Genomic DNA, 27,661 nt, shown 5'->3' with positions numbered 1-27,661 from the left:
ATGATCCATGAATGCAATGAAGAAGTTATTTTGAATATAAGCCAGAGTGAACCCGACGGGAGGAAGGCTGATATTCGACACAGGTCTGCGCCCGGAAGAGGGGGACCCACGGGTGAAAAAGTCTTTGTTATATTTGAACCTGTCAGACCCTCGGAAGCAATAAAGTCAACCACTAAAGGTCCTGATAGTGATTGACTGTTTGTGGGTCTACGCCCGGAAGAGGGGGATCCAAGGATGAAAGCCATCACCCAATGTACTTTGGGAGGAACTCTTTGTTTGCTATTTTTGGAGGCTATCCGCTCCTCGGAGGAAAGAGACTTTTTGGTGAAAAAACATTTAACCACCAAAGGTCCCGATAACCAAAGCTGGAACTTTTGTCTTGTGCTGAGAAAGCTCGAGTGTGTGCTGTGCTCAGAAGATTCACCTTGTCCTGTGCTCAAAATGTGAGCAAGGGAGACCCACGGCTATCCATCCTGACTTATCATTTGTGAACACTTCTTTCTTTCTTGTGAATCTCATCCCACACCCTTTTATATTAATTGTATAAAATCGTTTTTTTTTAGTACAGGCCCTTTTTATTTGACAAAACACCACTAGGACTGCCTTATTTTTCATTCGTTGGTCGTAACTTGCTCCCAGCTTAGCTTTAGATTTAGATTAGGCGTTTTTCCAACCTGCATATCCAGTTTAATAAACACCCTGAACAGTTATCACTTGTCTGTCTATTCTTGATACCATGACTTTCTTACAGTCGGCACATGAATCTTTATGCTCCCAGGGAACACTCAGCCAAGTTGGCGCACGGCAGGTCCCCTTCAACAGCTCTGGCCTGTTCGGCTGGCAAGGAAGGGCCTATGCCTGAGAAAAAGGAAAACCAGCATCGCAAGAAAGGAAAGATGAGATCTTGCTCCCGAAGTGAATCTCACCACTTTGCCTCCTCACCCTCCCACAAAAATAAAAGGAAGTGCAAGCATAGGCGTGACTCCGACTCTTCCCAACTCTTCCCAAGGGAAGGGATAAGTCGTACACTCAAAAGGGGGTCTTGAGGGAGGAGTGGGAGGAATTTAAGCAGCTCTTTCTCACGACCTATCCAACCCCAAAGGATTGGTGGTCCAGGCCGCCAACAGGAACTCAAGACCTTTGAGGTCGAACCTCCCGATGGACAGAGAGTCAAAAAAGACTACACACTTACAAAAAACGTAAGGGAGTATGTCACTAAAGGTCATTAATGGCATCTGCCATTTTGCTAATTACTCTCACATTCTATGCGGAACAATTTCAGAAACGTCTGACCATCCCCCAGCAGGCAAAGTAAGCGATGGGTTTGTAGACATAGTCAACAGCGGCAAGGAAGTGTCATGTCATGTTCTCCAGGGGGGTCTCGACAACGCAAATTGCATCAGACAGTCAATGGGAATGTCGATGGTGCTCCAGAGTGTGTCCTACTTCCATGGGTTCATGGTTTGGGAGTTTTCCCCGAATGTGCAAGCCGAATTCCTGGATATGGCCTTCGACAGTGAGAACCTCTTCGGACCGAAGGCAGATGCATGTCTTGAGCGCGTTAGAGTCAAAACTCACAGCAAAGTCCTTGAGCCCAGTAGTCCAGCGGCATGCCAAACCATCCTTTTCATTTGGATCATAGGCAAAGGCTACAGGCATTGTACCCCTCTCGTGAGGAAGTCCCAGGCCAAGCAGGGCCCGAGTCGGTTCTTGCACCCCAGCAGGGCTAGAGGGGTCTCGAAGGGCCAATTTGCTTTGGGGTCAGGGTCGGTGGCACCAACATAGCCTCTTTAAGTTCGTCCCACATGTTTCTCTGGTTGAAGGAAGGGTCTCCAGTCACTGGGGCAGGTGGAAGGAAATCATTTCTGATGCATGGGTCCTTCAACTGGTCCAGTGGGAAGATTGTCTCACCTGACATCAAAAGACCACACTGAACAGACCGCTTCCTCGGCAGCCGCAACCGGAGCTCCATGAAGAACTGACAGCCCTACTATTGGAGGATGCAGTGGAGGAGATGCTTGCTGAGGAGGAAGGGTTGGGCTGGTACTCGTGCTACTTTCTGGTGCCCAAGAAAGGGAGAAGGACTCATCCCGTCCTGGATCTCAGGGCCATGAACAAGTTCCTAAAGAACAACAAGTTCAGGATGGTGATGTTGAGAGAAATTCTTGGCTCTGCAACTCCAGCACTGGTTGGTGTCACTAAACTTTCAGGATGCCTAGTTTCACGTGCCAGTCCATCGGAAGCACAGGCAATTCCTAAGGTTAGTCATCGGGGACATTCATTATTAGTTCAAAGTGCTTCCCTTTGTCCTAACCTCCACTCGCGGGGTCTTCACCAAGCTGATGGCGGTAGTGGCAGCTAACCTCAGGAGATCCGGCGTCCATGGGTTTCTTCATCTGGACTATTGGTTGATCTGAGGGAGGTCCCCAGAACAGGTATGTCGGCACCTCAAGGACATCTGTTCCCTGCTTCGCAGCTCAGGCTTGTCCATGAGCTTCTAGAAGTCCCATATTATGGCAATACAGAGTCTGCAGTATATATCGGGGTGGTCCTGGACACTCAGGCCGGTAAAGCCTTCCCACCCCAAGGAGAGTGTCACCAGCATTAATCAGATGGTCACACTTTTCAAGAACTCCAGCAACCTACTAGCAGCGTCCTTCCTCTACCTCTTGGGTCTCATGGCCCCCTGCATCTTCCTGGTGCCAGAAGCCGGTAGTGGTTTGGAAGTTTATCAAGATGAGGAATCTATGGGAGAATTCACTCCATTCAAGGAGAACATACTTACAGGTAATGTTCTTTCTTTGGATTCTTCTCTCAGAGATTCCTCTGCACATACCCAGCCTAACCCACTATGAAAGCTTACTTGGCTTGCACTGCTCTGAATCAGTTATTTTTCTTTTGTGGATGAGTCCTGGAGGAAGGGTTGACGCTTGGCGTCATTTAAAGAAGATAAAGCTGAGACAGTGATTGGTCAATTGGACCATCAGTCATCGGTACCTGTTCCTCACCAAAAAGAAAAAAGAAATAAAGATGGATGTTTTAGGGGTATTAGAGTTTCTCGCCCTCGTTTTTCTGTATTCCCTTTATGGAAATTCTTCCTTCAGCTGTTGAGCATGAGGGAAAAGGCAGGGAATGAAGCAGGGGGGCCCAGTGACGATGTATACGTGCTACCAAAGTCACTCCCACAGTCAAGGAGTGGTGCTGTTGAGGCTTGCAGAGGTCGAGAGATGACATTGAACCACACTACGCCCCTTGTCAGAGATTTCTGAGCAGCTGTCATTGAGGGGATGATCTATCAAAATGAGAAATCTACGGGGATAGAAAGAACATTACATGTTAGTAATTTCTCCCCCACAATACATAATAATGTCCAATCATCTCGTTAGAATGTGTAAAATCTCTTTCCCAAAATGATATGCTCCAGCAAACATTCACACCATCTCCAGCATTTAAGATCCACTTTCTCAGCTGCCTTAGCACATTGAGGAATCATCCATGAAGGCTGCGCCCTGGCAAATAGAAATCCACTTCCATGTGTCTGGAATGTTTTGGACCAAATGTTTCTTTCTAAGACTAACAAAATGGCAGGCGCCTCACAGTGCACATCTTTGCTGCCAGATAACTCACATCAAGGGAATCTAGATAGGTCTTGAACAGCTTCTCTAGGGTCTTACTTTGATTCAACCACCAGGCTATGAATTGGAGCTGCAATGCCAGGTAATATGCTTTAGTTTCAGGGACACCAATGCATCGATCTTCAACATTGTTAGTGCTACTTACCTGCTACCACTTCATAATAATTTAACAAGCAGTTTCTCAATATCTTGTAACATTGATATTGGGACCCAGTCTGATGTACCCGCAAACACATATGTAACCTCAGCAGTATCACCATTGGAATTGCTGCCATCCGACCAAACGTAGTCATTGGTAACTGACACCAGAAATCAGCTGCTCTCTTGAGCCCCTTCCTAATTGATTGTACATTGTACTTTAACTGATCCTCTGAGTTATGATATAGTCTAATCCCTAGATAGAGGAACATTGTGCCTGCCACATAAAAGGCACAATAGGGAATTGTGGAATCACCTCCTGATTAAGTTTCTTCAAACCTACTAGTGGGAATAGGCAGGACTCGCTCCAGTGTGTTGCTAATCCTGAGCACAGACCATAACTTTACACTGTTTATAGCATAATCAGGAGACTCTGCCTTGGGTTTCTTAAAAATGATAAGTCATCGGCATACTGTGCGATTACATACTCCCTGCCCGAAACCTCAATCCCCAACCATTTTATCTCTGTCCTAAATATGTTGACCAATGTCCCCATCACTAAAGCAAAAAGAAGCGGGACAAAGGGCACGTTGTCTTGTGCCTCGCTTATCCTCCCAGGCCTGCAATATCACTGACCCGATGCATACACTGGCTCACAGATCTGTGTACAACGACCTTACCAGCTGTATATGAATCATTCAAAATGAATGGCCTCCTGTACCTTTAAACAAAAACATCCACCCACTGAATCCAATAGTTCAGTAAAGGCAACTGTAAACTTATCTGTGAATATCAATACCGTACATCATTAGCTGTGAATGGCAGGGGAGCGTTATGGTTCCCTTGTTAACCATAGCAGACACATTTTAGTGGATTTAGTTAAAGGGACATTATGTTTATAATGTACAAACGTTAGGTTATGCTGAAGGGATGGATGTTATGGAACTTTTATGGGCAGTATAACCATTACGTTCCTTCAACTACATTTTTTTTCTGTGAATTTCAAATGTTTTTTTATTGCAAAGTGTATCTACAACCATTCATAACATCTATTTTCAGCTAATTCTTTATTTGTTTAATGATATGCCATATCATTTTACTCTCTCATTATGTGTACATGTCCAGCAAACACTGTTATGGGGATGGCCAACACAGTGACTTCCTGGAGTGCTTGCTGAACATGGCCTGCGCCCATGCCCAATTGGCTCTGTGCTTGGGGCCTAGCCTATGGCGAGGCCCCAAGCACAGTAAACCTGCCTGTTGTGCCTTCTGGACCTGATCTGGGGGCGATCCTAGTGGTCACTGTGCCAGTGGCATAGTCTTATCCATGCACAAGCACCTGTAGCCATCCTCAGGTTCCTTCAGCATATCTCTTGGCTGTCTTTGATGTCACTATGTCCAGTAATATTTGCAATGCACTTTGAAACTAATGTATTAATTTGCCTTGTTTTTGCTAATTGCTTTAGATGATATCAGTGGAAAGAGTTCTGGAGTACACACAACTAGAGAAAGAAGCCCCCTGGGAATCCAAGAGGCCGCCTCCAGCAGACTGGCCAAGCAAAGGCGTGATTGCTTTTGAAAATGTCAATTTCACCTACAGCTTGGATGGACCATTGGTTTTAAAGCACTTGACAGCCACCATCCGATCAAAGGAAAAGGTAAGCTGGTGTACATTTTATTAAATGCTGTTTTTTAGATTTTAAAATCATTTTGCTTCTATAGTACCTTCACAAATGTAGTATTTTGGGGATGTTTGCATAAAGGAGATTATACTAATACAAAGTGGTTCCAACCATGAGGCATTCCTTGGTACATTAACAGTGATCATATCAATAGCAACTTAATATTAACCAAGCACCATAATATTGATATGAACAGATTTGTCCAATTTCACCATCAAACATTCTCCCCAGAAAAATGTTGCATAGAGTTCTGTGATTACTAAATTCACCCAGTACTTGAATACGTGGCAAGTGTTTTTGGCAGATATTCTGACATTGCTAGGCCTTGGTGTGTCGATGTTAGTGCATGTTCAGATGCTGGCCGTTGGTAAGACCACAAAGAATGTAAAAAGACATGCAAGAAAGATATGATATGTGTGATATAATAAGGATATGCAAGGACGCAAAGTGTATCCAAAAAGATTCAATAAGCTTAAAGGTATTTGTATTAAGTTTAAATGGCTAGATTGCCTTAAGTATAAAATAGATATTCAAATACAAATCAATCATCCTTTTATATAATTGCAATTCTAAAGCAAATGTTAAAAAAGAAGAGGAGAATATACTGCAAGATAGAATTTCTCTCAAGGGTTTAATCTCCAAAATCAACCAAATCATTATGCGATTTCTGTCTATTTTAAATAATTCCTTACCGTAACCCCAAGTCCTTGTTCACAAAGCACTTCAAAGCATTAACAGATTGTAACTACGCACGGGTATGAACCATTTACTTTAGTGATAAAGGCACTAAAAGAATTTAGGGAGACATTTTTAATACAAGACAAGAGGATATAGTAGGCAGCAAATAATCAGTTTTGCCAGAATTACATTGGAATGTACATACTAATTCACGTATGTCTCTCACTTTTCCATATAAACCTCTGTGGTCGTTAGTTTCAATTTAGTGAACAAGTTAATTAAGTTTGCACATGTGGCATGCAATCTCTTGTCTACCGCAGAGTCTGTACGGTACTCCTACCTTCTCTCTTATCCAGCACAAGTAGTCACTCTGGAGTCTAACACCGACAGTTTAATTTCACCAAATCTTACTTAAAGTCCTATGGCATAGATCGATGTTGATTCTGTCAAGGACAAATCTGTGAAGGCGTAATTATGAGTTTGCTGCAATTGGAAAACATTCAATAGTTTTGAGTACTGGATGTTTTATCACTCTGCCAAATCTCAAGTTTGAGAAATTAAACTCTTGCAAGACACCTGCTTTTTTTTGGAAGACATTTCTTCCACAAAAATCAGTCCCATATTGTAATATTACCACATGCAGAAATACAGCATGTGGTATTATGGCATTTCCCCAGGAAGTTCTATGGCTCTCCAAAATGGACGCTAACTGGTGGGTCGCAATGACTCGGATGCATGCTTACTGCATACAGCCATGGTATTTAATGAGTGCCCTGCCCCTAGAAATATTAATTGTTAAATATCTGGTAAAGGAGAGATTTTACAAATAGATTGCCCACAAGTACTGATACGTTGGCAACAACCTTTTATTCCACCCACAGGAAGAAGGAATGGAATACTGAGTGTGTGTTTAACACGATCATCTGGGTCTGGGGAATGTTAATGGCCTGTCCATTCTTGAAGCAATTATGTTGCAAACAGTTGGTTATTATATGCTGTCCTATTGAGGCGAGGGTTTACCATGGGTATGGCCTCATCCACATATTTTAAAAACTTTTCATCTACCCCATCCATGCATGAATCGGCAGACATACCAAAAGGGAGACCATCCTTCTAATGGTTGAACAGTAATGGTGCTATGGCATACATTACAAATAGATTATTGCATGAAAAAGGAAACAAAAGGCAGAACTTGTTTTCCCCACCACTATTGGAATATTAATATAATTTGTTAATATGAATTTATACTGTGCCAAATCACCTCCTTAGTAGTATCAGAGCACCTAGGCTTGTCCTTGGAGTGGTGCAAAGGGTGCCTGGCAGGGACGGCTATCCCTTAGTCTGCTGGAAGAAAGATAATGAGTGAGGGGAAGTTAAGTGGGTGCAAAAGTGGAAAATAGGTGCTGAGAAAAACAAGGAATGAGGGACGCAGCATGGAAGAATGTTTTGTGATAGCATGTCACTCCCGTTAGGTGAACCATGGTTTTGCAAAATGGAGGAGGCAGATATGTCCTAAAGTGTTGGGAATATTGGGTTGTGTATCCCAGGCAAATTTGGAAAATGTCATGTCTTTAAACAATGTAATGATGGATGCATGAGTGGTTTAAGAGATTGCTTGGGCAATCCTGTAATTTTGGTGGCCTGTTTGCCTGGGTGTCTGTAGACTTTGTTCCCCATGCCAAACACCACATTGTTAATTTTGTCACTACCAAGCATGAGCCAAGAGTGGCAAAATCAAGGACAGATTGTGTATAAAGGTGAATATTGCCCGTAACCGGAACTAGCTGCTTTTGGAACTGCTGATGTGGGAGCCTTGATAGTCCCAGGCTCCAAGTTGCACTAAATCATGTATCTATGTTCAGATCTCTGTTTTCTAGGTTGAGCATCTTCATGTACTTGCGCTCCCTTGTTCTTCTGGTTGTGGTATTTGAGAGGCCACTACCATCACAGAGAGGACTGGTAGTGTGTTCCCGTCTTGTTTAAAGTGATGAGTCACTGGTGTTTGTAATTTTTGGTTTGAGATGGCGTACCTGTGTACATTCATTCTTTAGGTTCATACTTTCACATAGTTGTTGGCAAATGTCACCTGCATACCTACCTTGTTGTCATTTTATGCAATGCCTAAGGTACACAACATTGAACGATTTGCAGTTGTATGTATTTTTTCTGTTTGGTTGTATGGAGTTGTTACAATAAATTCTGCGCAGTTGTGTTGGGATATTTGCGATTTCCTAACATTGTATGGTTATGTTCCATGTCTTTTTTGATCTGGTAGAAATGCACTTCGGCTCGGAGACATTGCTAGATCTTTGGGTTGCTAATATGCAATTAAGGGGCTTTCTTTGAAAATGTCTCTCTTGTCATCCCTAATGAATATTAGTTGTAGGTTCTTAACAACTCCATTCAGTTGTGCAAGTGCTGCATGATAAGTGATCACAAAGCATATTTGTTGCATAGTTTTGCTGTCTCTGTATTGTAGGTTGTCTCTGGGTATTTCCAATGCACAATCAAATTCCCTGTCAATTTGTCTGCGTGAGTGACCTTTTTGCAAGGAAACTGCTGATTTGGTGGCCCTTTTTTCCTGTTGTAACGTACATGGCAAGTGTCGCATAAAAAGGGACAAGGGGAAAAGAGCAAAGGAAAGGCAGGATTGGTTGAAAAACAAAAGGAAGACCGAGTGGAATAAAGAAAAACAAATTGAGAGAAAGGGGGAAATAATCTGGGCAGAATGTAAGAGAGCACAATACCAGGGAACCAGGAAAGAACAGTCCGTAGACGGAGAAAAGGGGAGAGAGATAAAGAGAATGAACTATGTGCAGAAAGGAAGCAATGCCGTGCAAAAAAGGTTGATCTAAATGAAAACCAGAGTAGATATGGCGAGATTGATGGCTTGGCAGATGAGATGCAAATGGAAGATGGATACACAGGAAGAAAAATCAGGGAAAGAGATGGAGAAAGCGATGAAACACATACATTAATGATGGTGGGAAGTGGGTAAAGAATCAGGAACTTGGAGCTGAGAGGAAAACTGATTGGTAGGGGTGAGAGTAGCACCGAGAGAATGGTTCAAGAGAATGAGAGGATGGAAGGTGGCGAGTGAGAAAAAGAGAGTTGGAGGCGTGATGCTAAAACACGGACGAGCATATGTGAAAGTCGGACAATGGAGTTAGAGGGAAGCCGGTGCAGATACAAGTACAGTAGCAGAAACTGAGGCTGTCGTCGGGGACAGGCTTAGAGAGATGAGTGCAGAGAAGACAGATTTGGATAGCTAATGGAGTAGGACAGCAGTGAAGCTGTAAACAAATGAGTTGGAGCGAAGAGCAAGGAGCATAGAGTGGAGTTAGAAATAAGAGGCAGACTGGGATAAATAGAGGTGCGAGTAGGGCAAATGTTCTGTGGGTTTAGGAGGTTCTGTGGGTGTAGGTTATAAGGTGAAGGAAAGAGGCGCTAATGGTATTGAGAAAATAATCCAGCGGTGTCAGAAGAACTGGGAGAGGCAGTTGAGTGGCATTAGTGATGTGGATGTTTTTGCAAGAGTCAGGAAGGTTAGAGAGCTGTATGTGTAACGGAGATGGGAAATGAAAGGGGCGGGAGTGTTTGGGTTAGAGCCAGTGAAAAATAGAATGAGAGTAGGGTAAATAGAGAGGAGGTTAATAGGAGAGAATGGAACATGAGAAAGGCAAGATTGAGAACCGTGGCAAATAAGGAGAAGGAGAGCAACAGGAGTGGAACAGACTAGAAAGGTAGATGGAGTGCGTATACATATATATATTATAGGGTGGTGGTCGCCGCCCTATAGTTAAGGTAAAACAGACTTAGATAGGAAACCCAAAAAAAGAATTGCTTAATAACCTTTGACTCGTGTGATGGATTTCAATGTAATTCTGATGGCAATTAGGTACACCCGGGCCCCCGCAGACTTCAACTTTTGGGAAGGATTCATTACAAAATTAAAAACCTTATTAAGAAGAAAAAAAAGAAAATGCAGTTTTGTCCTATTCATATTCCCATAGAGAGAAAAAGTCAAATTGCCAGACCCCAGAGTGCAAACCGCTGGACGGATATGGACCACGTCCAAAACAACTTGGGCACAAAGCATTGACTCGCCATCCTTTTGTGGTTTGTGGTTATTCCGTGCAGTACTTGTTTAAATATTTGCCGGAGAAGGGGGTAACCCTTCTCCAAAATAAATACCTATGTCTTGGGTAAATTGAGAAGAATCCCAGAGTTTATAAATGAAACAGCCACCATCTTTATTTTCTCAGTGCGAGAGATAGCCACGGTTATACCCCATGTTCTAGCTGAGGGTACCGTAAAATGAAACTTAAAAATGGCTTTTGTAGGTCAGAAAAATGCAAATGTTATCAGGCTAGAGATGATGGGGAGGCAAGAGCACACCAAGATACATTTGGGATTTGTAGTGGGGTTAGGGACCAGGTTTGCAGCACAAGACAACATTTCTCCCCATACCCTCGGCTATAACCTGGGGTATAGCAGCGAATAGCTGACATCTCAAAGCAAACTGCGTCACAGAAATACAGAGTATTGTGGGGAAAATGGAAGAGGGCAGGAGAGGTAAGGAGGCCTTCACAGGAGTGTGGAGAGCTGGCGCAGATGAGGGGCACTTGGTGAGGGGCTGGCAGGGCAAAAAACCCTCCCCCCCCCCAGACGTTTAATCAGATATTCGAGTCTATAAAACTACACGTGCTAAATAGGCATCCAGGACTCGCCCTGCTTAGCTTCAAAGGCCATGTTGCCTAATAAATCAGCACATGTTACAGGACCACTTAGAGCAACATGGCTTGAGGGGGCCGGCTCCTTCCTCACTTTGAAGCTGAGCAAGTTTGGTTACTGCACGGATAGGAGACGGTGTGTTGTTTTAGTTTTAAATATCTCAAAACACTCTAAGGACACGCACAGCATTAGTGTTATTTCTTTAAAAACCGTGCCACTGTCAGTCTTTGAAAGTATTGCACTCTGCAAGTCAAGCTGCAATGAGGCCCACATGAAAAGGAGCTGCTAATACATGGGGAATTGTAAATCCAGCTTGAACGTGCGAAGCAAAATACAGTAACTGTTTTTTATATATATATGCCATTGCTAGTGGACTAGTGACCAGGTAGGGATTTAAAAAATACAGTGGCCAAAGACCATGGCCAGTGGTCTGGTAGTGTTCTAAAATATACTGTGGGCACGGTCAAAGGACATGGCCAGTGGTGCAGAAAAAATCTATGGAATAACAAAACCTTTGAAATTCAATGAAAACTTTAGTTAATGATCAGTTAAGGCAAGACATTTATCGCAACAATACCCCTGACATTCAACGCATTAGGGAGCTCAGGACTGGCTTAACTTGGTGCATGTTTAATTCAGACCCTAATTGATTGATATTTTGCCCCAAGCTGTACCCATTTGTTAGTAAAACCATTTGTTAAGCATATTCCCTTGTCAGCCCTTTTGTTGATCATTGTCAACCAAGTGACAGTTTTGTTGAAAGATTTTTGTATCCATGACTAGAGGTTTGAGAATAGATTCAATATATCTAGATGTGGCTTTGGTTAATGTGTTGACCACAGAGATATTGGGCATACCAGACTTTCACAGTTGTGGATGTTTGGGATCATATAGCATATCCTAGCCTTTGGTATTATTTGGTATTAGGATCTGGAGATGATCCTCACTACTGCTAGGCATGAACTACATGCTTGTTCTATAGGTTGCTTTGTTCTCCAGGATGGAGTCCTTAAAAGGTTCCTGGTTATAATGGGCATCAATAAGTTGACCATATGCCCCCATTCTGTATTGCTGAGTATCCATGACAACAACAGTATCGTTTTCTGCTAGTTTTATAATGAGTTCCTTGTTTGTTTGAAGTATTTCTTTTTGCTCCTTTCTCTTCGGAGGTAAGGGTCTAGTTATCTGTTGCTTTTCAAACATGTCAGATCTTGAATGTTTTCCACGACATTCAATTTAGTTTTCACAGCTATGGCAATATGATCTGTTCAGTTCAACAGTTTTCCTGCCCTGATAATCTGTAGCAGCCCTTCAGCGTTCAGAAGGAAATATTCTGTGAGTTACAAGCATCATATATTGTCTTCAATTTCCACACAAAGTTGAATTTTGTCTAAATCCTGGCTGGGGCAGAATGTTAGTCCCTTGGAGAGTAAAGCTTGTTCAGCATACATATGTTTGTTCCCCGAGAGGTTGATAAGTTGATTGTTATGAGGTCTGCTATTGGGGTCTTATTGTTGGTTCTATTAGTCTGAGGTCTCCCTTTGGATTTCTAGGTTCTGTTTGTTGTGTGGATCGCTATTTCAGGGAGTGCTATGTGCCCTCACGTCCACAAAACGTACATTGCGTCATTCCTTGCAGGTGTTGAAGTTTCTTGTTCTTCTGAGTAAATCCAGAAATGTGTGTGTTTTATCTCCTTTTTAGCTCATATTCACATTCTAGTACTGTGCCATTGTAGCCATGTTGTATGGCTATGTTTTTCCCAATTCTAGTTCTCTTAGAGTAGATTTGATGTATGAGATAATTCCTTATTTGTTCTGATTCTTTCCTGCAAGACTGCTCAGTGTATGTTCTATTATGGGTGTTCCTCGGTGGATTTGAGATCCTGAGTCCTTTTGGCATTAGATTATATTTTTTTCAAGCAGTCATGAAGGAAATATCAGTATCTAACTGGGCTCCTTTTTCTTTACTGGCACATCATGGTATCCTTTGTAATGTGCAAAGAAAAGATGGACGCTGTTTTGGTCCAGTTTTAAAATTACACAAAATCTAAGTGTTTATACCTTTTTTAGACTAACTAGAAATGTTATGCTAAGATTGCTGCCACATTCAATAAAAATGCCAGGAATGATTGAAGTATGTAACAATAATGGGCCATTCTCCATGATAAAATATGTTCATCCTTTGGACAAGAGAGTGAGGATTGTTTAGAAGACGGGGAGAGTGAATCATGTTGAAGCCATCAAGGGCAGGGAAAGGAAAAAAGAGAAAGACTCAGAAAAGAGAGAGTGGTACTGGAAAGGAGTGTGGGCCACAGAGGCAAAGAGTGGCAAAGGAGACCATAGAAGTCAAGGAATGCAACATTTAGAAAAGTGCTCACCTCAAGGGATTAGGGAGTCACTTCCTTAAAGTGTAATTGTGCTAAATACTCTGTCTAGTTACAACAGTGTCTGAACACAGCAAATGAATGTGTCCCTGACATTATTTTGATTATAATTGACCTGATGTGGATCACGAAAGAGGAAAACCTGGGCAAAATCATCTTCACGCTTCACTTTTCCACTACATTCGTGAAAAAGAATGCCTGTGGGAGTCATTAACAATCCCTTTTGAATCCGCCTGATTTTATCTGGTGTTGATTTCAGAAAGATTCCATAGGAAAACACATGCTGGCGGTAATGCAGCTGAATTTGTAAGTCATGGTGAGAACAGCAGTCCTGCACAATATGTTCAATACATTTCCCAAATCATCCTTTCAAATCTACATAAATCGGGTGGATTGGAAAAAAGTGTTGATAAGTACTTTTACCGGCCATTTTTCAAAAATGACCTGCATGTCTTATTTGTCATTGCTAAATATGTTCTCATAGTTTTGCATGCATGTAATTATTTTAAAAGTATAATGGAATAAACAGTATACCTCAACATTTGTTTAAGTGTCTAATTTGACAGTACACATAGATTGTTTATGGTATTGTGATCACGATCCCACTTTACTATTCCCCAAACTCATTTGCTATTACCTCCAGATTACCGCTTACAAACTAGAGGTGAATCTTCCAGATTCCGAAGCAATGATATTCCCATTATGCAGTCCGAGAGTACTCCATTGGAGTTTGGAGGACTGGTGGTAATTCTGCTGGTGGTACGTCCTCTGTTTTTTAGATGGAGGGAAGACAAACGAAAAACCTGCAGCTAAGAGCTGCTGGCTTTTCCGCCACTTTCTCTCCAAACTCAGAATATGGCGATGTCATAAAAGTGCTGGTAATTGTATTCATTTGCCGTCACTTTTTTACGGAACTGCCATACTCGTAATTAATCCATTTGTGTCTTTGATAGACTTCTGACCTCTGTATGTTCATTGTAGGTTCATTGTAGGTTTGTTTTGCTATTGTCTCTGTCATATGCACTTAGAAAAATATATGATTTATTTTTACATTGCACATTTTTACATTTACATTTTATTGCATGAAAATGAACAGGCTGTGTCAAATTTTACAGGTTGGAATTGTGGGAAGAACAGGTGCTGGAAAGAGTTCCCTGATAGCAGCTCTTTTCCGACTTGCGGAACCAGAAGGAAAAATATGGATAGACAGGATTTTGACATCTGAAATTGGACTTCATGAGCTGCGGAAGAAAATGTCAATAATACCTCAGGTAATCGACCAATTTCCATGCCAAGAGTGGTTGAAGATTGTCTTGTTGATTTATAGTTCGAAACTGCTAAACACCTATTGCACATCTGGATTTAGTCCTCTACAATCCCCTGAGTTTTAGAAATGCCTTTTGTCAGAACTGCTGGAAGGAGGCCGGATGAACAAAGTGTATTGGGATTGAAAATGATGCTGGTCAGCTAAATCAGACTGCCAGGTTTAAAAGATAATGTGCATGAGGATCAGAGGCAGTCACACTCATATGCTCAAATATTCTGTAGTTAAGGAGTGACTCAATAAAAACTGTAAATCCGAGACAAAGTCAATATTCTAAAACTCAGCGTGCCAGAGAAGGTGAATGACAGAAAGATAGCCAGGATTCAAACGAAGTACAGCAATAGGGTGGTGCTGAATAGTAAGTGATCAAAGGTTTTAAAGTTAGATCCATGCAAATAATGCAACGTCTCTTTTACTTAACATTTTCAGAAGGATTAATTGTATTCCATGTTTTTGAGGCTGGTTTTTAATCATAGTACAATGAGAACAGTCTAAACTGCATCCAGTAAATACTGTATACTATATTTTTGGGAAATGTGTAAAGTGTGCAATGAGCATTTTTTTATTTGTGGGGCTCTCACTGTGGGCCATGCCCTTGAATGTGTAAATTGATCAGATAGAGGAGTTAACTTACTTAATCCCCTCCGTAAATATATTAAATATAAAGGGTGCAAAATGTAAGTAACTGAACTAAACCAAACATTTGTTTCCATTTGCAAAGAGCTGGAGTAAATTTGGAGATACTCTCTGGATGTCAAATGCATACCTGAATCGGAAAGAATTGAACCAGTGACAACCTGACATTGGATGATTCGAAATTATTAGTGCATCTTGAAGAGGTCTTGGGTAGCTCTGCTTGCACCCAGATATCTTTAGGATGGCATGAGCATCTCCAGATTTTCTCTGGCTAAAACGTATATGAATTAGGTAACTGACCTCTGGTGTAAATTTGAGGTGCTCGCAGAATATCCCAGTTTACCCAAGGTCAAATAGTCCCCATGTATATGTGTGTATCCCAAGTGCATCCTACGCGTTTATATGACACTTGATGCCTCCTCTTACGAAAGTTCAGACTGCTTGCCTAAAGAGCAAAACAACAGGAAAAAGACTTTGTAAGTTTGAATAAATAGCTTGATGAAAGAATACAACTCTGTATGTGTTTGCTGTATAGGTCACAGTAGTTCACACATATTAATAGTGAGTACACAATTTGAGATGTAGGTATTTTGTGTAGACAGGTATTCTCCAAACATATGCGAATGAAGCTTGAGGTCACTAGGGGTATACAAACCAAACATTCTTCCTTCTGGATGGTGTGATGGTTGTATTTGACTTGTTTAGGGATTTCTCACTATATGGTTACGTTTGTGTGAGATACACTTTGTGAATTGGTGCCAATGCCCATAACTGAGGGCAGGCAAACCTATCATTACCTGCGAGTTTCATATTGACACGCCTCATCCATCTTGGTTCAATAAATGTCAGACAAATGTACACACATAATGGTTGCATCAGGTTACAATTGACAATTGAGGTAATGCACACTGTTTGTATTGTTGTTGGATACTGTCAAGCTGTGATCCAAGTTACACCTGCCATATAAAAAGTGTAGTGCTCTCAAGTGAAAAATATAGGGAACAATTCACCAACCCAGTCATTTATTTACTCAATTTGCACTAAGTCTAAGTTGCATAGAGGTTTTGTTAAATATGGGATAATGGAACCCCTACCGTACATTGTAAGGATAGTGCAAATCACCAAGTAGTTTCATGACCAATGTGTTCTTTATAAGGTCACAAAACTCCAAGGTGACTTGCAATATCTTTTTAATGTATGGTAGAGGGCATTGTATTCCTTATAATAAATGCCCACACACTGTCATTCCCTTGAATACCTTGTCTCATGCTTGATATAATGTAAGAGATCTTCCATTTGCTGAGCCATATAATGAAAATAGAATTGGTTTGGATTTAAAAAAGCAAGAATGCTGCACCTGGTGTGTTGCAGCAACATAGTTGAAGCAGTTCAATTAAATGTATTGAAAAAAACGTTCATTTGGTGATTTAACATAGTTAATAACGTGCAGATTCTTGCTTACATGAGTTAAACTCCAGAAATGCACAACTTATACATTCGACCATAAACGGTTCCTTGTCAATTACCACTTGCAATGTGTCACAGAAAACGACTCTCTCTTCAAGCAAGGAATTTGAAAAGCTTTTTCACAGCATTAAATAAAGTTCTGCATTGACAGCTGAAATTCTCTCTGCTGGCTCAAGCAGGAGGCATTGTGACGTCGCAACTGAAGCATAATAACCGATTATGGATCAGTTGGGATGTAATTTTCTTAATACAGGTTTGTTGTGAAGTCACAGGTAGCCTGTAATAAACCATTATGTCCAGGCTTTTATACTGATATGACAGGCTGCCATGTATAATAGCGCAGCACTGTACATGGTATTTACCAAGAGCCATGTCGAAGATATGCCTAACATACACATATTGCAGATTATGGATGCAATTGGTCATCTTTACAAAGAAAATGCAGGTATGCATGAAAATGAGGTCTTACATGTACTTAATGTATGAAGTGTATACCAATAAAACAGCTCACAGATTTAATTGGTCGCCCCAATAAATTGCATTTACTTAAATTGGGAATTAACATCATGTATTTAGTGCTTTAAAGCAGGGGAATCGGGCAGCAAATATTCTGGCCCTTCCCTACACATATGCTGCCAATTTGATAACAAAGGATGCCCTAGTCACACTTATTCCACCACTTACCCCATGATCACTCTGGTCCTATTTGTGCACATCATTGTGGAAAATGCATTTCCAGAGTCTATTAATGCCCATATCTGTTATTATTTGTTTGGGTGTGTTCACCAGCATTTGCATTTCCCTTCTGTTGACTCTCCATGACCCACCCCTTTTCAAGCGATGTTAATATGTACCATGTCCCACCCCTATTCCAGTGGTATTAATATGTTATATAAATGCATGTTTACATAAGTCCCTAAAAATGTCATGAATGTACTATAAACGCAATTTGTTTTGCGGTTCATGTTTAGCTTTCTTTGCAAAACTTGGTAACATGTGCTTGCATAGCTTCTAACTTGTTTTCCAGGCGGCGTATGTCCCACTTGCACGTGACTTCGGTCAACTGTAGGTAGTTCACTAAAAAGTGCTCGATAACAATCGCAAATCCCCAGCTACTAAAACTAGCAAACGAAGTGGCACACTTACTTTTAACAGGTTATTGGAAACATTGGTTATTCACAGGATTTTCAAGCAGCAACATAGAAGCATGCTGCATGTAGATGGCCTACCTTACAGTCGGCCACACAACATGAAAAATACGGTTAAGACCAACATGTTTGCATGTGCTTGATTAGCAGAACTGTAGAACCACATAAGTTCTACACAGAGATTTACCATTCCAAGATTTCTAGATTTGCTGTGATAAGAGTATCACCGTTTGGCAATTGCCCTGTGTTCCACTCTGAATTCCAATTGTCAAAATATGCAATGTTATAACAAGTTCAGATCACTTAAATATTTTATTTCTACCACAACCTAGTTTTACAATGGTTTGTTTTTCTTGTGGGGTGCTTCTCCATGAGCCATGCCCTAACTTGGTGAATTTGGTATAGAGTGATATTAAGGAATTAAAAAACAAAGAATCGAGGGGGGCGTGGCCGAGCGCCGGGAATGATGGCTGCCTGAGAGTGCAGCTCTGCCTCAAACTCACACTTAATATGCATTAAGTCTTTATTTTTATCTAAACTTACCTTTCCGAGTACGTTCCGTCCCCAGAAGCTGTTCTGCGAGGTTGGTGGAGTCCCAGCTGCGGTCCGCGTCTAGAAACAGCCTCTCTTCGAGCCGTGATGCGTTCCGTCGTCGGGCTACAGGCATCAAAGTGACACGCGCCGCCCCTCGTTTGGAGAGGTGCAGCGTCGCGTCCCAAGTGACGTGCCAGCTTGGGCCTGGTTTTGCGGGCCCTGTATCCTGAATGGCGCCACCTGTGGCAAATTATATAAGAAAAAAATAAAATAAATAAACATCAGAAGCTTTATTCACACGACAAAAGAAGGAAGAATCACAGGAGCTGGCACAAATAAGGACTGAGGAAACAAAGTTAATAAAGAAAAAAAGGTGAGAGGATAAGGAGGAGGAAGAGGAAAGGGGCAATGACAGAAAACAGCCCTAATATACAAGTTTAAGAAAAAATATTAATATATTAAGTGAAGGAAGTGAAGGTAATAAGTGAATTAGACGGTGGCCTACTAATGCATAGTATGCACCAATAACTCCCAACCATCTTGCATACTCACCTATAGTATTAATAACACTCACCTCAAGTTCTATCCTTCACATCTCTGTCAATGTGCTCCTTTCATTACCATATATTGTGTTGGCCCACTGCTTCTGGATTCCATATTTCCAAAATAATTATTAGATCTCTTCACACCTTCAGGTATCCATAGTCTGTGCCTTATTATTTTCTGCTCATTTAAGGCTCCTTTTGCTAGAGAATGACAGTATAAATAATATGGATGTAATAATTGCAGACTATGAGTGAACATAACTAAATAGAGATCTAAGAGGTGTTCATACAACTGGACTTAAATTGTATATTGTCCTAGCATACACCTATTTTCATACCTTTGCTTAAGTCGCTGTTCGAACAAATCTTTGCCAATAAATGTCAGCAATGGCTGCTAACAAAGCACATTAAAATAATGCATCCTCAGCAAAGGATGCCACCTCCTCTTCAACTAATCTTAAAAGACTTAAAAGTGACTCACCACCTCCACTAGGCATCTCTGATCCTGCTATTGAAGCCATTCTTGCGGAAATTAGAGCACTTAAACCCTTTATTGAGACTACAAATGCTAATCTACAGCAGTTAGATGATAGATGGATGGGCGTTAACAACAGAGTGGAAGAATTAGAAAAAAGAGTAGGGGTTACTGAAGATCTATCCCCTAGAGTTATACAACTAGAAAAATCCATCAAAGACCTCCAGAGGCATATTGAAGATTTGGAAAATCACAGCAGACGCAACAACCTACGCATATCAGGTCTGCCAGAAGGGTCTGAAGGCACTGACCCCAGTGCTTTTCTACAAAACTTCTTACCAGCCATCCTACATTTTCCCTTGGAAACAACATTCAACATACAGAGGGCTCATAGAATAGGTCAAACTACAGTATCTAGCACTTCTCATCCATCACCCAGAACTCTCATATTCTATCTACTGGAATACTCACAACTACAACTTATTATATCCACAGCTAAGGAGCGCAAATCTCTCGTATGGCATGGCAGCAAGCTATTCATCTCACAGGATATGACCAGAACCACAGCTCAATGAAGAAAAGTTTTCTTATCCTTTCCGTCCCTCTCTAAAGCAGCTAAATATCCGCTACGGATTTTACCATCTATGCTCCTTTAAGGTGACACATGAAGGACGTACAGCTGTATTTGATGATCCAGCAGATCTAAGGGCCTTTATTCAGTCCATAAAAAGTGATGTCATGGATACATCCTCTCCTGCACATGCATCAACTTCATATGTTACTTGAGTTACTGATCTCTAAATATTTGTAGGTTTTCTTCCTTTTATTTTATTAATTACTTAATGCAATTATTATCACATTACACCAATAGATTGAGGCGGATGCTCTAGTGGTGTCCCTCTTCCACTGTTGGTCGTTCTTTTTCCTTTTGACGACCCAGTTGGTGCTACCTATGCCTGTTATATCCTTCCTCCTAGGTCCTTCTACAATGTCCTGTTTGGTCTCTAAAATCACTTGTAGTTCATGGCCCAAACTTCTTCAATTTGAGATCAAACTCCCTTTTCCCTTCCCTGAATCTCAATGTGTTATCCTTATATGTCTCAGTTTGGGTATATATTTTTCAAACCACATTATTATTAATCCGGTTCTGTTTTTTCACTACAGCTATATGGTGCATGTTTATCATTGTATATATGTCTAAATGATTTTCAAGTGTATTACATGGAACATCAAAGGATGTAAGAATCCCATCAAAAGATGCAAAATTATATCTCATTTTAACAAATTTAAGCCATCAGTTGCTTGTCTACAAGAAACCCACCTATCCATCAAAGAGACAATGAAGCTTAAATCCCTTTGGGTAAGGGAGGTTATTTCCAGTCAGGCCATAGCTAAACAAAAAAAAATGGAGTTGCCATATTAATTAGTAAAAAACAACCCTATAAAAACATAGATGAAGATGCTGACATCAATGATAGATGGGTATGGGTAAAACTTTTAATTGACTCTACTCCAGTCTCAATCCTTAACATGTATGGTCCCACCTTACCGGATCCCTCCTTTTGGATCTCAATCAAACAAATGATACTCAAAAACAACTTTACCAACTTGATATTGTGTGGAGACGTCAACCAGGTCCTTATTCCATTTTTAGACTGGAAATACAGTTGCATGTTTAAATCAAACAAAACCCATAAGTCCTTTTTAAGTTGCCTAGCAGAAACGGGAATAATTGTTACGCTCACCTGACTCCCACGGAGGCCCAGGCCAGGTTTGGAGTGCTGTTGCCTCTTCTATGGTGAAGCGCAGGACTCGGAAGATGGACAGGACCGGACCTTCAAATCTGGCTTGTCTGACTCGCAGAAATATCCTTCTGTTTGTGAAAAGGGAGTATTAACAATCTGCGGGATAATGTGTAAGCCTCCCACTCCCTTCTCACCCTCCACAAAACCCTTCTGCGATTCCCCGTGAAGTCTCACCTTAGGGTCTGAAAGGACAAGCTCTCCATCCTGCTTCTGATGCAGGGGCGCGTTGTAATCCAGTTACTTCACTGGATCATGGATTGTAGAGAGTTCAAGTTTGCTTGACCTTCCCGGTAAAGTACTGTGAGAATTCTGTTTATAAGTATGAGCCCGAAATAATAATTGTCGGTTGTCTCTATTTCAGGTGCAGAACAAAGATTCCGAGATGAGCAATGGAACCGACGAAGGAAACTCAGGTGAGTTGTTTGATGAGAGGTTCCTTTAGTGTCCTTGCATTAATGCACTAATGCTTGTGTCTTTTTTCCCCATAGGGGCCGGGGTTCGGAAATGCCGGAGATATGGCACCAACCCGAAGTGAAAGGTGCAGTTCCAGTAGATATCAGGTAAGTCTTTAATGAGCGTTCAGGTAATGTCTTAGCATTGGCTCACTAACACTGATGTCTCTTTTTCCCCTTAGGGGCCGGGGTCCGGAAATGCCAGGATGCGGCACAGACCCGAAATGAAGTGGGAATGACCCAACAGGTAAGTCTTATGATGGCAAATTAAGGTTTTCTTATTCTCTTCCCTAGCTCACCTTTGTTCTTGTCTTTTTCTCCCTAGGCGCTGAAATGTGGTTGCGGATCCAGATGGTCGCTGATGAACATGGAGGCGCCTAGTAAAGGTGAGTGGAATGCGGCGCTGCAGCGATCGATGCGATGTGCTTTTAAAATGAATGTCTTCCTTTTCAGGATCGTCGGCGAAATGTCTCCGGAATGCGAATTTAGCAGGTAATGACTCTTCTTTCTCCTATTCTCTTCTCTTCTCCCTTTGCAGGTGTTCCAGGATGCTGGCGGGCGTGGCAGAAGTCAGGATGCAGGAGCAGACACGGTGAGCGTCCAGCTGCTAGATGCAGAACAACGCGAAGCGTGAGTTGCTGCTTGGGCGTGGCTTAAATAGCCTTCAAAGTAGTTCCAGGTATGTATCCTTCCTCTCAGGTATGTATTCTTCCTCCGGCCACACCCGTGTAGTTAAGTAGTCCCCAAAGAGAAAGTAGTCCCATTCAGGCCTCTAGATGGCCCGGATGTTGCAGCATGGTCTGCATCAGGTAAGTTTACACCAAGCACCTTTAAACACAAAGTCAGCTTTTATGAGCCTGGCGCCTATGGCGCCAGGACTCTTGTCCAATATAAGCCCGGCGCCAAAAACGCCAGGACTGAGTCCAAAGGGCCCCTACTTGGGGCTGCTGAGACTTCCCTCGGGGACATGATGTCTGCCTCTGGGGTAGCTGGGCCTGGTCTGGCTCCTTGGAGGTAGGCATCATGACAGTACCCCCTCCCAATGCCCCTCCCAAGGTTGTTCTCTCTGGGGGTTTTGGCTTGTTTGGGAATTTTCGGTGGAATTTTTGTATTAATCGCGGCGCGTGTACATGGTCGCTTGGTTCCCAAGATCTCTCCTAAGGTCCATATCCCTTCCAATCAACTAGATAGACGAGTTTTGACTTTAACACCTTGGAATCCAATATGTCTTTAACTTCAAATTCTAATTCCCCATCAATCTGAATTGGTTCTGGTTGTTTGATCAGTCTGGTTCCTGGTTGCACCGGTTTCAACAGTGAGGCGTGAAAAACGGGATGAATTTGCATGTTTGCTGGTAGATCGAGTTTAAAGGCCACCGGGTTGATTATAGCTTTGATGGGATAGGGTCCTATGTATCTGGGGTTGAAAGTCCGCGGTCCTTTGAGAGGTAAATGTCTAGTTGCTAGCCACACCTGGTCCCCTATTTGGTACGGAGGTGCTTCACTTTGATGTAAATCAGCATTTTCTTTGTACTTTCTCTTGGCTTGCTAAAGATGAGTCGTAGCTTCTTTGAAAGCTCGGGTTATCGTGGAATGCAAATGATCTATCGCAGGCATTTCCAGGTTTTGAGGAGGGTCCAGGTCTGAGGTTAGAGGATGATGACCATACAAGGTGTAAAAAGGGGTTTGTCCCGTTCCAGAATGTACAGAATTGTTATATGCATATTCTGCGATCCAAAGAATGTCTTTCCAATTGCATTCAGATTGGAGCAACATACACCGAAGATATTGTTCAAGGGTTTGGTTAGTTCTTTTGGTTTGGCCATCGGTTTGGGGATGGTGACTGGTGGATAGTCGTACATCAATTTGCGCCAGTTGACAACATTTCCTCCAAAAATGGGAAATAAACTGGCTTCCTCGATCTGAGACTAATATGGATGGCAAACCATGCATACGAACTATGTTCTCCAGAAATTCCTTGGTCAAGATGGAGGCTGAGGGTGACCCTTTTAAAGGGATAAAATGGGCCATTTTGGAGAAGAGATCCACAATCGCCAAGATAGTGTTGTATCCATAGCAAGGAGGCAGGTCGGTAATAAAGTCCATCGACAAGGTGCCGGTGGAATATCCAAAGATTGTAGAAGACCGGCTGGTCTTTTCTTTTGACCTTTATTTTGGGCGCAAACTCCGCAAGACATCACAAAAGATTTTATGTCTTTTCTCCAGGATGGCCACCAAAATTGTCGTTTGATCTTTTCCTCAGTTTTAGCGATACCAGGATGTCCTTCCATTAATGTATAAGTGTGACCCCTTTTGGCTCCATTCTTGTAAGGCTGTGGAGTCTAATAGTTGTTTAACTCGAGTTTGAACGTCCTCAATAGTTTGTAAAAAGGTCAAACCCAAAATTCTCTGTTCAGGTATAATCGGTACAGGTTCTAAGCTCGAATTTGTTTCTTCCATCCCAATCCGGGATAAAGCGTCTGCTTTGCCATTCTTGCAACCAGGGCGATATGTGATTACAAAATCAAATTCCGCAAAGAATAAAGCCCATCGAAGTTGACGTGATGATTGGGCTTTGGCCGTCTTTAAATATTGCAAATTTCTGTGATCTGTAATCACCGTGATGGTGTGTCTTGCGCCGAGGAGGTAATGACGCCAAGCTTTGAAGGCGGACTTAATAGCTAGTAACTCCTTGTCGGTGATTGCGTAATTAATTTCAGGAGCCGAGCATTTTCTGGACCAATAGGCTACAGGGTGTAGTTGGTTAGTTATTGGATCCCTTTGAGACAGGACAGCTCCCATGGCTAAGCTGGATGCGTCGGTTTCAACAAGGTAAGGGAGATCTGGGCGTGGATGCTTTAACACAGGTGCGGAGGTGAATTTAGTCTTTAGGTCTTGAAAGGCCCGTTCTGCCTCATGAGTCCATTCGAAGCGTTTATTCTTCCGTAAGAGAGCTGTGATAGGTTGGACCACTCGAGAAAATTCTGGGATGAATCTTCGATAAAAATTGGCAAAACCAAGCATGCTCTGAACCCCCTTCACAGAGCTAGGAGATGGCCATTTGAGGATGGCGTCCACCTTTCGCGAGTCCATTCGGACTCCTTTAGGTGTCAGGATGAATCCGAGAAACTCGACTTCTGTGGTATGAAAAACGCATTTTTCGAGTTTTGCAAACAGTTTGTGCTGGCGCAATTTTTAAAGAACTGCCCTGACATGTTTTCTATGATCGGATTCCGAAGAGTAGTACACCAGGATGTCGTCGATATATACGATGACACAAACATCGATAAGTTCCCGAAGAACATCATTCATAAAGTATTGAAAGGTGGCAGGTGCGTTGCACAATCCGAAGGGCATCACCTGATATTCAAAGAGCCCATATTTGGTGCGGAATGCAGTCTTCCATTCGTCGCCTTCTTTTATACGCACCAGGTGATAAGCTCCCCGGAGATCTAACTTGGTGTACATACAAGCATCTTTTACCTGGTCGAGAAGTTCAGGGATCAGAGGCAGAGGATAACGATTCTTAATAGTTATTTGATTTAGGGCGCGGTAGTCAATACATGTTCTAAGGTCGCCTTCTTTTTTCGGCATGAAGAACAGAGCTGAGGAAACAGGAGACTTTGACGGGCGAATAAAACCATTGGCAAGGTACTGATCTAAATACTGACGCAAATGAAGGTTCTCAGGTTCAGTAAGAGCATAAATCCTACTGCAAGGCGGTTGAGCATTGGGTACCAGATCGATTTTAACAATCGTACGACCGGTGGGGAGGTAACGTGTTGGCCTGTTCTTTTTGGAAAACGTCTTGGAATTCTTGGTACTCAGCCGGTAGTTGTATAGTGGCGGAGTTACTGAGGCCAGGCCCATATTTGGATTTCTTGGATAACAAGTTTGTTCACAATCAGGAAAGGTTATTCTCTTTGCTCGCCAGTCTATTCGAGGATTATGTGTTTCTAACCAAGGAATTCCTAGAATTACTTGAAACTGTGGGGCCTTGATTACGTCAAACACAATAGCTTCCCGATGTCCATCCTGACCCACTAGTGTCACTTCTGTAGTGGAATGAGTTACCGGCCCTGAGGCTATTTCGGTTCCATCAACTGTAGTAATGACATCCTTGTTAGTTTTCGGACGGAGAGGGAGATTAATCCTGGAGGCCAATTCACGATCTACATAGTTTCCAATAGCTCCACTGTCGATGTATGCCTTTATAGCATGCAACCGCCGAGGCTGTTTCGGATCCACGAGGACCATTGGCATGATGAAATGTGAGGTCAAAGAGTTTGTTTTCAAGCTCGGCAAGCGGACCTCTACGCTTGTCGGGCTTGGTCGTTTCCCGAATCAGGTTCTGTTAAATTGTTGTCAGTGGCTCCAACCACCTTCTTAGGTGGTTTTACTGGACAATCTCGTAGAAAGTGACCAGAAGCTCCGCAATAGAGACATAATTGCTTTTGCCGCCTTCTCTCCCGTTCCTTCTGCGTTAATGGTCCTTTAACTCCACCGATTTGCATAGGTTCTGAAACGTCGGTACTCTTGGGGTTAGCGTGAGTTTTGATCAACACTCTGGTTTCAAACTTGGATCAATATGCTTTTCTATTCTGAAGTCTGTGATCAAGTTGGACCACAAGGTCTATGTACTCCGCGCAGACTTGGGGTGGATTTACTATTTGGGCTAGCACGTCTTTAAGTTCTCCGCGCAGACCTCGATGAAATAATGTGATCCTTTTATTCTCTGGCCACCCAGTTTCCACAACCAACCTATTAAAGGTGGCGATGTAAGATAAGAGATCCTGGTTACCTTGTCGTAAGGATAGCAGTTTGTTGTCTAGGGCCTGTCCCTGAGAGTGTCGAGCAAATAATCTTTCCATGCTTGCCTGGAAGCCTTGAAAATCCTGGAGAATTGGGTCATCTTGATTTACCAAAGGAACTGACCAATCAGCAGCACTGCCGCTGAGATAAGATAATACAAAAGCTACCTTGGTCTGGTCATTAGGGAAGGCCCCAGGTCTGCATAGGAAGTGTAAGCGACATTGGTTCATAAAAACGGCATATTTCATGGGGTCCCCAGCAAAACGTTCAGGCGGGGCCAAAGGCATGTTTCCAGGTAGATTGATTTGTACCGGGTTATTCGAAATCATAGAAGTGGGATTACCCCCGGAACTAGGTAAAGGAGTTTGTCCTGCCTGACCCTGCAACAACCGTTTGTCCAGGTCATCAGTTCTTTCCTTAGATAGGATCAGTTCTCTTTTGAGAGCGTTAGTCTCCTGGCGGGCGGAGTGTACTTCTGCCCGTAATTCCCCCAAAAGCTGGGCCAGCTGGTCTGTCTCGGAAGTTTCCATAGCGCCCGGGTGGGAAATTGTAGGTAGGCTTTGCGTTCTGTTATGCTCACCTGACTCCCACGGAGGCGCAGGCCTGGTTTGGAGTGCTGTTGCCTCTTCTATGGTGAAGCGCAGGACTCAGAAGATGGACAGGACCGGACCTTCAAATCTGGCTTGTCTGACTCGCAGAAATATCCTTCTGTGTGTGAAAAGGGAGTATTACCAATCTGCGGGATAATGTGTAAGCCTCCCACTCCCTTCTCACCCTCCACGAAACCCTTCTGCGATTCCCCGTGAAGTCTCACCTTAGGGTCTGAAAGAACGAGCTCTCCATCCTGCTTCTGATGCAGGGGCGCGTTGTAATCCAGTTACTTCACTGGATCATGGATTGTAGCGAGTTCAAGTTTGCTTGACCTTCCCGGTAAAGTACTGTGAGAATTCTGTTTATAAGTATGAGCCCGAAATAATAATTGTCCGTTGTCTCTATTTCAGGTGCAGAACAAAGATTCCGAGATGAGCAATGGAACCGACGAAGGAAACTCAGGTGAGTTGTTTGATGAGAGGTTCCTTTAGTGTCCTTGAATTAATGCACTAATGCTTGTGGCTTTTTTCCCCATAGGGGCCGGGGTTCGGAAATGCCAGAGATATGGCACCGACCCGAAGTGAAAGGTGCAGTTCCAGTAGATATCAGGTAAGTCTTTAATG

The 27,661-nt window shown here is 42.4% G+C and overlaps 1 protein-coding gene across 2 annotated transcripts in view; it reads left to right on the top strand.

The window, feature by feature from the left end:
* The window catches only part of ABCC4 (ATP binding cassette subfamily C member 4 (PEL blood group)), a 2,280,107-nt gene that overhangs the window by 1,955,638 nt on the left and 296,808 nt on the right, over positions 1-27,661 (top strand). For both annotated transcript variants that reach the window (XM_069639145.1, XM_069639144.1), the window contains exons 25-26: positions 5,240-5,431; positions 14,366-14,521. In XM_069639145.1, coding sequence (XP_069495246.1) covers positions 5,240-5,431; positions 14,366-14,521 — 348 coding nt within the window. The remainder of the gene's footprint in view (positions 1-5,239; positions 5,432-14,365; positions 14,522-27,661) is intronic.

This window comes from Ambystoma mexicanum, chromosome 7q (genome assembly GCF_040938575.1).
Source record: "Ambystoma mexicanum isolate Mex_15411 chromosome 7q, UKY_AmexF1_1, whole genome shotgun sequence".
In the NCBI taxonomy this organism is placed as follows: domain Eukaryota; kingdom Metazoa; phylum Chordata; class Amphibia; order Caudata; family Ambystomatidae; genus Ambystoma; species Ambystoma mexicanum.
Note: the sequence above shows the minus strand (reverse complement) of the source record. Positions and strands in the feature narration are given on the sequence as shown.